Source organism: Engystomops pustulosus, chromosome 6, assembly GCF_040894005.1.
Source record: "Engystomops pustulosus chromosome 6, aEngPut4.maternal, whole genome shotgun sequence".
NCBI classification, from domain to species: domain Eukaryota; kingdom Metazoa; phylum Chordata; class Amphibia; order Anura; family Leptodactylidae; genus Engystomops; species Engystomops pustulosus.
In genome coordinates this window covers 41,982,617-41,995,416 of record NC_092416.1, presented here as the reverse complement: position 1 = coordinate 41,995,416, position 12,800 = coordinate 41,982,617, and the positions used below count along the sequence as shown (strand labels likewise).

Here is a 12,800-nt window from a genome sequence, read left to right as displayed (position 1 = left end):
TATAATGAAATGATTAAAGCTTTACACATGGCATATATATTATGGCAATAAACCAACACTGTTACATTCCATATGCACAGAACACAAACCTAAACCTTCATAATGAATTGGTGGCAATTCTGGCGGTGTGACAAATTCCTCCATAATGAGGTTCATGACTGAGAGAGATGAGTGCATGAAATGAATACAGATTAGCCACATAGCTTTGCTCTTGGCACAAAAGTTTCAGTTCATAGAATATGACCCATTTTATTGATGTGTATTCCTACTGAAAGTAATTCGGAGAGAAATATTAGTTGAACAATTTGAATGTAAAAATGCTTATTATTAAGTACTCAGTTTTCTGTTTTCTATTATCTCCAAAAAATGTTTTAACTACTTGTATATTATATGCATATATAACATATATATATATATATATATATATATATATATATATATAGTTTTTAAGATTAGAGATTCTAGAAAGGCCTTCTCAGAAATCCAACGAGGTAATATAAGAGTTAAAAAAACAGTTTAACGTGTATAATGCTACGCACAGCAATTTATTAAGATTGTGAGCCAGAAATCATGAAAGTGTTGCTTCCTCGCTCAGGTCCAACAGATTTCACCATCTTTTAAATTAAGTTAAATACGGCGCTTGATCCAAATCAGTCAGATCGTCCACAAGCACGCCCCCTTATTTCTGTTGCATGGAAGCCAGCGCAGCTAAGCCACAAAAAGGGTCATGTGCGACACAATCCCAGTTCATACACTTCTTAAATACCTGTGCAAGCAGTTTTAGCCATGGAGAATGCGAACAGTCCGACTAAAGTGCATCACAAAGCCCTTAGAAAATGTGCGCTTATGAGTTGAAATGATAGAAGCTAACTCAAAGTACGAATAATCACGTAAAGGAACATCAATGGAACACATCAATGTATTACCAGGGAGTAGACAGATACATCACCTGTACTAAGCGTTTACAACAGTAAAGTATTATGAAACACCACAAACTACTGGCGAAAAAGTTGAACAATTCATGCCAGTAGACAGGGCCTAACTTGCTGATTGGGGATTCTCAGTGGTAAGGCTGCGACAGATCACGAGAATGGGGGGTCTGATGTACCCCAGTTGGACCCCTCGTCGCTCCCTGAGATGACGAAGCAGCAGGAGATGCATGGCTGGGCTGCCCCATTCATTAATATGGAGTTGGCGAAGATTGCCAAGTGCCGTACCCAGCAATCTCTGTCAGCTCCATAGATATGAACAGTGCAGGCCGGCCATGCACGTCCTACTACTCCACTCATCTCGGGGATCGACGAAGGGTCCAACTGGGGTACATTGGACCCAAAGCTCTAGTGATCTTTATTGGACAACTTTAATTAGCCTGAGAATACCCCTATAGAATGTCATTAGAACAGAATGGACAACAATAACACAGTAGAGTTCCACCTTCTGCTCCTGTGAGACCTGACTCATTCCTCCTTCTTTCCATTTTTTTCCCAAAGTCTGTTTCAGCTCATTTCTCTTGTGGAACTAGATGACTATTAGCTATTCCTGACTGAGTTGTTGTGTTCACCCAGCTCTTGCCCTCCTAGACTGTATCCTTATGCTGTGACAGTTCCTCCATCTCTTAGTGCTGTAAACACACACCTTGTTGTGACCACACTCCTGTGCGGTGACCACACTCACGCCTGTGCTATAACAATACTCTTTCCTGTGTTGTTGATTCCAGTTCATGGTCCATTACTGGTGTCTTTGCCATGGTATGTTCATTGATGTGAGGGAGAGCACTTATTCCCCACAAAATAATCGTGTGCAGTACAATGGCACATTAGCACCTTCACACAAGCGCCGCTTTTATTTAAATGCCATTGATTACTTTGCTGCCTGCACTTTCAGCAAATAATTGATATTGCTTGTGAAATTTAAAGTTATACTACTTTCCAAAATACTTTCTTTATCAGTTTTATAGATCTCCTTCCTGTCCTGCTATAGAAAACTTCTATGTTTACTTTAATTGAATAGAAATCTGTCCATGGTCATGTGACACAGGTGCACTAGCTGTTAGTATCACATGGCTCTGATTACTCTCTGTGATAATAATGGCTCATGCACCTGAGTGACATCACATTACCATGGAAGTAAACATAGAAGCTTTCTACAGAAGGACAGCAAGCAGAGATCTAGATAACCATAACCGGAATTGATACAGAAAGTATATTGGAAAATTGTATAACTTTTCCTTTGCTTAAAGGGGACGACCGCTTTAACACCCAGCCCATCAATGCCAGCATCGATCACAGGTTTTTTTGGGGACATGGTCCTGGTCCAGGCTTAGTATCAGAAACAGGATTTTTAAGTTCAGAAACTTAAGTTGGTAATTCCTCCTGTAACCCTTCTGTTCTACAGAATAGATGGAGCAGCTTTCTTCTACTTTGTGTGTGCCTCCGGCTATTATTAGCTAGCGGGGTAGCCAGATGTCATACTCGTATTGATGATCTATGGGAAGGTTGGATCATTAATATGTATGGCCCATAAAAAACACATAAAAATCATTAAAAACAGCAGGAGTCCAGATGAAATCAAAATGATAGCAACTATTATACAGATATGAGATTCTAATTGGGTCTATCAGAGAAGCCACGATGAAGAGAAAATCTTTGGAAAAATCTTGCTTTTCTATGGGGAATTCATTTCTACGCATTAAGAGTTTGCAACAGATTGATCTGTTTTTGCCTCTCGGAGACTCAATGAGTAAGACAACTTTTCAGCATTCGTCCTTCTTATATGCCGTATTTAGCATTCCATGCATGCAGTACAACTTTGTTCACCGGGAAGAAAATTCTGATCACTTATTCAAAATTATAGAAGTAAAATGTCAACGTTGTGATTAAGTCTCCAAACATTTTCCCGAAGGCAGAATTATTCACTGTTGGCTTAAAATATGTTAAATTGATTAAGAAATAGGAGAAAAAGTTGTAGATGAGATAAGGCAGTCTCGCTAAAGAAATTACATGAAATAAGACTTTTCCAAGACAGGAAAATTCATTTTGAACGGGATGATGTAAAATTATTTACACTGCAACAACCGGAAAAGTAATTGAAAGGATTGTTTTTACGTTTGCTAATAAAGGTAACATTAAATATTAAGTAGCTGTGGTTGTGTAGACCTTACCTTATATTTAACAGACATTGCTAAATATGACTTGATTTTTTTTAGAAAAACACTTAATTTAATTTTTGCATGTTCCGTTAAATAAAAGCTGGATAAGTTCACACTTTCCTGTCCCCCCTTCTATTATCTAATAGCAGAAACATGTGCAGAAGTGTACATAATAGGATGTTACAGAAGGTAACTGTCCATGCATTGGAGAATGGAAGGTCAATGGAAGACTTTTTGTTCCCTTTTTTGTTTCCATAAAACTCCTAAAATGTAGTCTAAAGTAGAACCCCGACCAAGACGTGAAACCAACCCCAATAATTGTGCACTAAGCACTAATTTCACTTCCCATAAGGCATAATGCATTGTTTCTTGCAGCCCAGCCAATCACAATAATCTCCTAAGTATTGCTGCTATACAACACAGATGTGACCCAAACCTAAATTTCTAACCCTAAATTCTATGTCGGTTTTTATATCCTCAGATCCATACTTACATGCATTGCAGTTACAGTGACTTATACACATAGGGAGTTATTTATCATTTGGCTAGCTCCTTGCGATAGATGTATGCCTGATTTTGGAGTGGCCTTGGCCCTTCAACCCCTTACCGACATGTGACGTACAACTATGTCACATGCCACTTGCGGGAGTATGTAGAGGGTCATGGGCTCCATACAAGGTGGGCATTATATTACCCACTGGTAACACCAGCGGTCCGTGCTGGCACCGATTGCAGGTGCTAACCCTATAAATGCCTCCGGTAAAATTACTGGAGGCATTTAAATCCTGGCGGTATGTGGACACTGCCATCTTGGATCTTGGATTAGATCACCGCCCCCTGTGATGTCATCTAGGGGGGGGGCAGTGATCGGTTGCAATGACAGCCTCAGGTCTTCCTGCAAGTTCTGCTTTTTGCAAGTCCCAAGTCATGAATCTGTCTTTGTTTTGTGTTGCAAAAGCAGTTGCTGTATGTTTCCACAAGATTAATGAAGAGGTGGAAATAGCCTTGTTAAGACTTTTTAGCAGTGAGACTTTTTAATGCCAAAAATGTCCAGCAAAACCAATGATAAATAACCCCCATAGGCTATTACACACAGTTGCATATACATTTATGCACTGTTACACAGATAGACCTATAATCTATTACATCTTTCTGATGTGCCAACCGTTCAGCAGTTCAGCAGATGCTATCTTAGTTTTGGTTATTCAAGTAATTATCCATTAGTGTTCTATAATGTAAAATTCAGATTTTGCGTATTATCTGTACCAAGAATGCATGCCCTGAGAGGTAGATGTGCTTTGTATTCATATTACACCTCTCAGTACTGAATGTTGTGCAGTTATCCAATATTTTTCCAATATATGTGGATTTTCATGTTGTTTTTTTTTTGCTACAATGAAAAAGTCTCCGCAAAATTTTCTTTTGTTCAGCCTGATTTATGAACCGGATCCAGATATTTGTGTCTGATCTGAGCCATTCGACAATTTAAAAATTCATAATTCTTTGTAGCAAAACAACTTTGCACCCCTGCTAGAGTAGAAACAATCATTTGCAACTCTTTTGTTTTACATTTATTTTTAAATAATACAGACTCATGAGTCTGATTAAACAAGACAAACCCACTACCATAAATCCGATGAGCAGAAAACCACCAGAAAAAAAACAAAAAAAAAAAAAAAACAGGCTGGTGTACAATAATGATCCCCACTATGTACATTTGCTATAAAAATAGTTTATAAAAATAGTTTTAAAAAAGCAAAACAGGCTAAATAATCCCAACACAAACTGAATTTTAGGGGTTAATGGATACAATTTACAAGTTTCTAAATTAGAAATACAGTATGAGGTTGAAAATTCTTCATTATGTATTAAGTCTTCTGTACATTCTTTAGTATAGGTTTTAATAATCGTCGGTTTTCCCAAAAGCTTTTCAATCTTTAAGTAATTTATTTGTCAGAAATAGATTACACTTTTTGATACAGTCTAATACATGTAATGCCACTGAGAGGCCACTGCATGGCTCACAATCACTTTATGAACTATGTTTAGTGGCCAGTGCTGAAAGGGGATCATTATGGTTATTGCTGTGTCCATTATATTTACCATTTTCATGTATTTTCTTTATTTTTGTTTCAGAAAATGAGTGTCTTAATAGCCAAGTGAAGTAAATTACTATGTTCAGCGCTGTAATAATTGTTATAGAATTCAGCGGTTGCTATGATGGTTACTCAGGTTACACAGTACCTTAATCGACTCATACTGCTATAAGCACACCATTACATATAAGGTGCCCTACTTTGTCAAATTAAGCAAAAATACTGTATATATTCCGACCCAAGAATAAGCTGAGGCACCTAATTTTAACACAAAAAACTGGGAAAACCTATTGACTCGAGTATAAGCCTAGAGTGGAAAATGCAATGGTCACAGCCTCCTCAGTATAAAGCCAGCAAGCACATGCCCCCAGTATATAGTCAGCTCCTGCCCCCTATTATATATCCAGCCTGGGCCCCCTAGTATATAGTCAGTGCCTTCCCCCTTGTATATAGACAGCAGCCCCTTTGTATATAGCCAAGAGCCCCTGCACAAAGTATATAGCCAGTGCCTGCCCCCTTGTATATATAGTCAGTGTCTGCCCCAGTATATAGCCAGTGCGTGCCCCCAGTATATAGTCAGTGTTTGTCCCATCGTATATAGCCAGTGCCTGTCCCATGATATATAGCCAGTGCCTGCCCCCCAGTATATAGCCAGTGCATGCCCCCTTAGTATATAGCCAGCAGTCTCAAAAAAGAAAAGTCTGTACTCACCTTTCTGACACCCCCTGCAGGTACTCTTCTGTCTTCAGTTCCGGCTCCATCTTCGGCTCCCTGTGCAGTCCCATCGCATACACCATGATGTCATATCCATCACAGGTTGAGATGAGGTGACTGACTTTCAAGTATATTCCACTTCTTTGCTTTAACAAACTCCTTGGTTTCTTTGGCTTTATGTACATCCCCATAGAAGGCAATAGCGGCACGGCGCAGATACGGTGCCACACATGTGTGGCACCAATCCAGGCCGCACACCGCAAAAAGATAGAGCATGCTCTATCTTTCGGTGTGTGTTCAGCCGTGAGACGCTGTTTTCTATGGGTGTATACAGATGATTTGGTTTGCTGTGAAACATGAGCTGTACCACCCCTTTGCCATACTTTTTTATTTCATCATTCTAGTAGATCTTGTTTTCATCTGTCCAAAGAATGTTCTTCCATAACTGTGGTGGCATTTTTAGATGTTTTTTTAGCGAGTCCAATTTAGTCTTTTTATTCTTGAGGCTTACACCATTAACTTAAACTGAACATTAATACTGAATTCCATATTTTGTTTTGGTCATTTTAATATGATAATATGTATAGTCTCGGCCAAACAGGGCAACTATGGCAATGTTTTTTGTAGTGTTTTTTTATTATTATAATGGGAAATGTGAATGTATTTTTCTGAATGTTTATTTACCTGATACATATTTTCTTATGAAAAAATAAAATATGTAGAATCATAAAGCTACAGAGTTTTACTGTAATTATGGAACCATATCCACCATTCCCCATAATGGAACACTATAACTTTATGAAATTTATAAAATAATATCATTCTTTATTTCAGCCATTGTGTTTCAACAATATCCTCCGATAACATGATAATTTCTTACAATTACTACCTGTGACTTTCCTTCGGATTCAAATACCTCTCTCTTTTACCTCCATTTCTCCATTCTAGAAGCTTGGTGTTGAACTCTCTGTAGTAATACAGCAATTTATGCTTTGAAAGGACTTCATTCTAAACATAGTTCTTTGTTATAATACTTACCACTTTCTTTTTATTAGCCGGGAAGCTCCCGTTGGATTTAACAAAGACAGCACACAGCTTCACATCTTCTGGATGAGTACATTTGTCCTGGAAAACAAAGCACAAGTGCTTAATGGGGAAAGCACTACATGTACTTACCTTGAAAAAGTGTTTCTTTAAGAACATTTGATCAACTAAATAACTGTTATTAATGTAGAGTTTCTTTTTTTCCAATTCTAGTATAGTATGTAAAGAAATGTATACTTAATTATGCTGTGGGTGTATTTACAAAGGTCTTTGTGTACCCAAAAGCACCTCAAAACGATCTAAAAATGTTCTTAAATCAAGTAATTTTTGTTTGCTTTTCTTACACTCTAATTACTCCTACAGTAAGAATTTAAGGTAAAAAGGACACTACTGTGTAGCCTACTGCATATTTTGATGGTCATCAGCAGATGTGGACATCTTGGCTACTCATGCACATGGTTTTCTGGATCTGTGGATGATAGACAGCCAACAAAATATTTGTAAAACTTAACTAGAGATCCATTTTCCAATCTGAAAGTCGACATACCATATATACTTGAGTATAAGCCAACCCAAGTATAAGCCAAGGTTACTAATTATACCACAAAAAACTGGGAAAATCTATTGACTTGAGTATAAGCCTAGGGTGTTAAATGCATAGGTCACAGTCTCCCTCCAGTATATAGCCAGCCCCCTGACCCCCAGTATATAGCTAGCCAGCCCCCTGCCTCCCAGTATGTAGCTTGCCCTCTCCAGTATATAGCCACCCCCCCAGCATACAGTCAGTCCCTACCCTAGTATATAGCCAGTGAATGCCCCAGTATATAGCCAGCCAGCCCATGCCACAATATATATCCAGTCCATAGAATAAAGCCTGCCCCAAGTATATAATAGCCCTTAGTATATAGCCAGCCAGCAGACCACCCCAGTATATATCCAGCCAACCCCAAGTATAAAGCCAGCCGACCCAGTATATAGCTAGCCAGCCCACAGTATACATCTAGCCAACCCTCAATATATAGCTAGACCGCCACAGTATATAGCCACCCAGCCTAAAGTATATAGCCAGCCAGTGCCGGCTGATGTCATAGCGTGTGCTCGGCCAGCACACATTGACCTGGCGCTCTCAGAAGAAAGCAAAGGACCTGCAGGTGTGCATCAGAAAAGTTTTTTTTGTCTCCAATGTAACCGAAGTAAAGGTTTTTCAGCACATTTTTGTGCCTTATATTCATGTGTATTCAGTATTTAAAATGGTCCTAAATTTATAGGTAGATCATCAACTTTCAGAGATGTTGCCTTATCTTGTCTGATTGATGAACTTCTCTCGAACCATTCCAATAATTACTGGCAGTTTGAACATACAATGCTGCAGGCAATCAATTATTAATTGTTATTATATTGTTATCAATTGGACCTGGAGATCTGTTTAACCATATCTATTTTTCTTTATATCTATTTGTCTTTTTTTGGCACAAATGTGAAAAAAATCCATATTTCAGCTTTGTAGAAGGACTTGGTACACTGGGGTACACTACTGTGTGAGATTTCACAACATAGCTCTCTATACTGTGGAACAGTTTGAATGAAGTGTGAGATTTCCTCCAAGTCTTACTACAATTCTTCAACATGAAAGCATATTTCACAGTCCTGTGGGTACTAACAGTACATACAAAGTATAACTGCAAAGATCTCTAGCGACAATACCTAACATTGTCTGCAACATCATATGGTCTAAACTGTCAGTAGACTCCCTTTAAAATAGGAGCATAGGTCAAAGACTACCAAAACTGACAAAGACAGTCAACAGTTGCTAATCTCAAAAATACTTTCTAGTGCAGCACCTCTTGGTTGGACATGTCAAGATATGTGTCCTTTCATTCACTTCAATGCACTTGTGTTTACTGGAAACCCATTTAATCCGGTCAGTCCCTTTAAGAAAAGTATGTGTGGCCACCCTGAGAAATTGCATTAGTTATCTAAGCTGGATATAAGTTATGTGATTTGAGGTCATAGTAGGCATACTCAGAATTAACAAGATGCTCCTCTTTAGAGTATAGTAGAGGTAGAGCTATAACTTACCTTGTGGGCCTCTGCATCCACACCTCGGCTGTTTCGCTTAGTGTTTACCCTTTTCCTCCTCTTTCTTAGAACTATATAAATCTGCACATACACCAGGAGTGTGACAATAAACGGGACATAGAAGGACACAACGGAGGAGTAGATGACAAATGCAGGGTTTTCAATGAGGCACTCATTAGAAGCTGGAATAGAAGAGATTGAAACAGAATAATTCTTCACATTTTACCAAATTTAAAGCCTATTCATTTAATCCAAAGAATAAAATAATTGATATGACTGATGATGTGCACATTACATATCCTTTGCTTATCATTAAAATGTATTCTTTACATTGGTTGATTTTATCTGTGAATAGACATTTTACAGAAAGGGAACGTCTCGGAGGTCGCTTTCACCTGTCTACCGACTACACGAAGTGTATTTAACTGTTAAAAGCAATATGGAGGCTATACTTTTTAATATATTCATTAGGAAACATAGGCAGAATAAAATTGATCTTCTTTAACACCATTTACACAAACTACAAATTTGGTATTTGATTGAAAGTATGGATAAATGAGGCTCTGCCCTTATATACATAATAAAGCCTAAATCACAAGATTGATTTTTAAATCACTACATTGTTTTGAAAGATTTGTTATCATTAGAGATGAGTTAAAGGTTTCATGTGACACTAATTTAGGCCCCAAATTTCCATACATTTGATATTCAGCACAACTGGAACACTCATTATCTGTTGTGGATGAATTAGCAAAGTGGTTGACACCATGTAAAGGTTGAGTGAATGGGTTCTTGAGGTGGTGGGCTAGTGGATTTCCCCATTATGCCTTGTAGGTATCTCTCCAGGTTTGATATCAGTTATGGTTCACAGACAGTATAATAGAGATAACACTGAGAAGCCATTTTTGTGGGGGAAAAAATGTGTGCAGCTCATTTTGCTGTTGAGCTCACCTCAGAAGAGTTACTTCTCGTTCCTGTTATGTCACGCAGAAGGCGTACATAATTATGTGCCGCAAGGTACCCAGTAATAGTTATACACGCCTCCTGTGTGATATGACCAGGATCCAGCAGGGAGGAGGAGGTGAGTATTGCACCGGAGCCATGCACAATTATTAGCCTGGAGCACCAGGGTGAGGTACACAGAGCGACCCCAGGCTAATTATCATATTTTTAGAAGTCTTTTTTTCAACAGGCACCCAGCATGATGTATAAAGATGCATCCTGACATTGGGAAAAAAATGCTGACAGGTAAGTATGGTTAGTGTAAATTACTAAATTGGTTTCTGTCAGGCTCAGAGGTTGTGGATCCTCCGAACCACTGCGGACGATGACACAAGCCACTACTTGGGACCGGAGTCTAAGTGGCACCTGGTTTTCACCAGAGCCCGCCACAAAGTGGTTTGGACTTGCTGCGGTGTGGTACCACCAGGCTGTTCCACACGCATGACTTGTCCACAGTGCCAGCCAAGGTTGAGGTACAGAAATGGCAGGCAATCTCGTAATTGGGGACAGGCAAGAGGTCAGGACGGGCAGCACAGGATCGGAGTCAGAGTCATAGCAACAGGTCTTGGCAGGCGGCAAAGAAGCAAAGTCAGAAATGGAACCTGGGTCACAACGGAAATTCTCAGGAACAGCGCAAGGCATCAAAACAGATTTCTCCAGGGCTCAAGGCACAAAAATCTGGCAAGGCAGGAAGGAAGGTGCTGGATTTTTAAAGGTGAAGGTGTTCAGCCAGCTCACCAATCAGCGGTGCGCTGGCCCTTTAAATTTCCTGAAGATGCTGCGCGCGCTAGGAGACGGGCGCGAGCTTGGCTGTGGATCCGGAATGGGGAGAAGTGAGTTGCGCTGGCACCGCGCCTGTGAGCTCTGACGTACGCAGGTGAGCCCACGACCTGCGATATGGGTCGTGGTAATTGATAGAAAGGTAGAATTGATAGAAAGGTAGGTAGATTAATATTGGGGGATGCAACTGTAATTCATTCTGTTCTGTTATTTGGAATGTGAAATGGACTGAAAAATGTAAGCAGATAAATATCAGGAAGAGAAATTAGAATTATCTAAGATGACTTCTTATTAATTTCATGTTTATACCAGCATATATCACACCCTTCCTAGTGTCTTCAACATGTCCCCATTGTTGCCTTACACTAATTAGCTAATATGGTTCTACATAGATAAAATATACATTGGGGGTAACAAATCACCACATTGGGAGTTATTTATCATTGGTTTTGCTGGGCTTTTTTGGCATAACAAAGTCTCTAAAAGCTCACATTGTGATTTTTCACAATTTTTCACTGCTAAAAAGTTGCACTGTGCTATTTCTGCCACACATTAAACATAGATTTGCAAAGCCAGATTCGTGACATCAAAGTCGCATAGTCACTTCAATGTACGAGGACTTCTTAGGATGTATGCAAATGAAGCCCCCTTAACATTAAGCATTTCTTTCAGGAAGCCTAATGATGTGATGTGGAATTCAAGCCAAACCAGTATATCTATACATAAGGAGGAGATTCCCAACTGTAGACAGCACTGTTTCGATGTGGTTGGATCTCCTCATTACAGTGAAGGTAACTGGTTTAGCCGAGTGAGAGGCTTTTCACTAGGGTAGGGAAGTAAGAGTTCTCTTTACGGAGACTTTTTGGTAAAGCTGCATATAAGTTTTCTAGGATGGGACAAGGAAAACCACACCTCTTTTGGTGCCTTGTAGGGAAGTCTCCTTACCATCAAGCATGACTTTAAGGAAGCCCAATGACATGATGTGAAATTAAAGTCAACCAGTATATCTATTCCAGAACTAACAGATTTGGCGCGGTTGTGTTTCTTTATTACAGTGTAGAGAACTGGCTTAGCTGAGTAAGAGGCTTTTGGCCATGGTTAGGGCATAAAAGGTTAAGAAACACACAAGCGGGCCAGCAGTGGACAACTTTGAAAAGAGGCAGCAGAAGTGCAATAAACACTTGTGCCGCATGTCCTTTTTCTTTTACTACTTTTGAGACATATTTGTTCCGGGTTGAGTTGTATTTGTCCCAGTTGAGATGTATTTGCCCCAGTTGAGACTTATTTCTTCCAACCTCTGCTGAGACAGATAGGTCTCAAAAAGTATTAAATTAAACCAGACAAGAGTGTAATTTTAGAGCTAGAGAGCTACAACTGTATCGTACTCCTAATATTTCATACATCACTTCTGGAATATGTCATAACATTATGATTATTGGAGACCCTGCTGATCATGAGATGAATGGACGGGAGTTTTTGGATTACCCCCTGCAGGGCAGCACTTTTTCTACCTGCTGTGCTAGAATATCGACTATTTCATGAAGGCTGGAAGCCTAAGAAATAATTTACCAACCGTCGACATATTCCTATCTTTCTGTGATATGTCCAATCTCTCTTCATTTTAAGACTTTTGAGTCTTCACAAGTAACATTTGATAGTCCACCATTTGATAATTTTCTCCTCAGTACTTTATCCAGATCGCTTCATCAATAAACCTGTCTTGGCATTTTATTTGTAGAGCAAGGATAATAATTTTATAGGAAGAGATAATAAGAACAGCCCTAAGGACTCATATTTATGCTACGCACTCTCCCGTTGTACAGACAAGCCGTTTTGCTAGTAAAAGCTGACATTTGTAAAAGGGAAAGATTTTGAATTTTTTTTAACAGAATTCAACACAAAATTAGAATTTATTAATCTGTCAACAAATAAACATT

At 39.1% G+C, this 12,800-nt stretch overlaps 1 protein-coding gene across 2 annotated transcripts in view; it reads right to left on the bottom strand.

Annotated features, from left to right (window-relative positions):
- The window catches only part of DRD2 (dopamine receptor D2), a 205,624-nt gene that overhangs the window by 10,223 nt on the left and 182,601 nt on the right, over window positions 1-12,800 (bottom strand). For both annotated transcript variants that reach the window (XM_072155858.1, XM_072155859.1), the window contains 2 exons: window positions 9,082-9,263; window positions 6,997-7,083 (listed from right to left, as the gene is read on the bottom strand). In XM_072155858.1, the coding sequence (XP_072011959.1) occupies window positions 6,997-7,083; window positions 9,082-9,263 (269 nt within the window). The remainder of the gene's footprint in view (window positions 1-6,996; window positions 7,084-9,081; window positions 9,264-12,800) is intronic.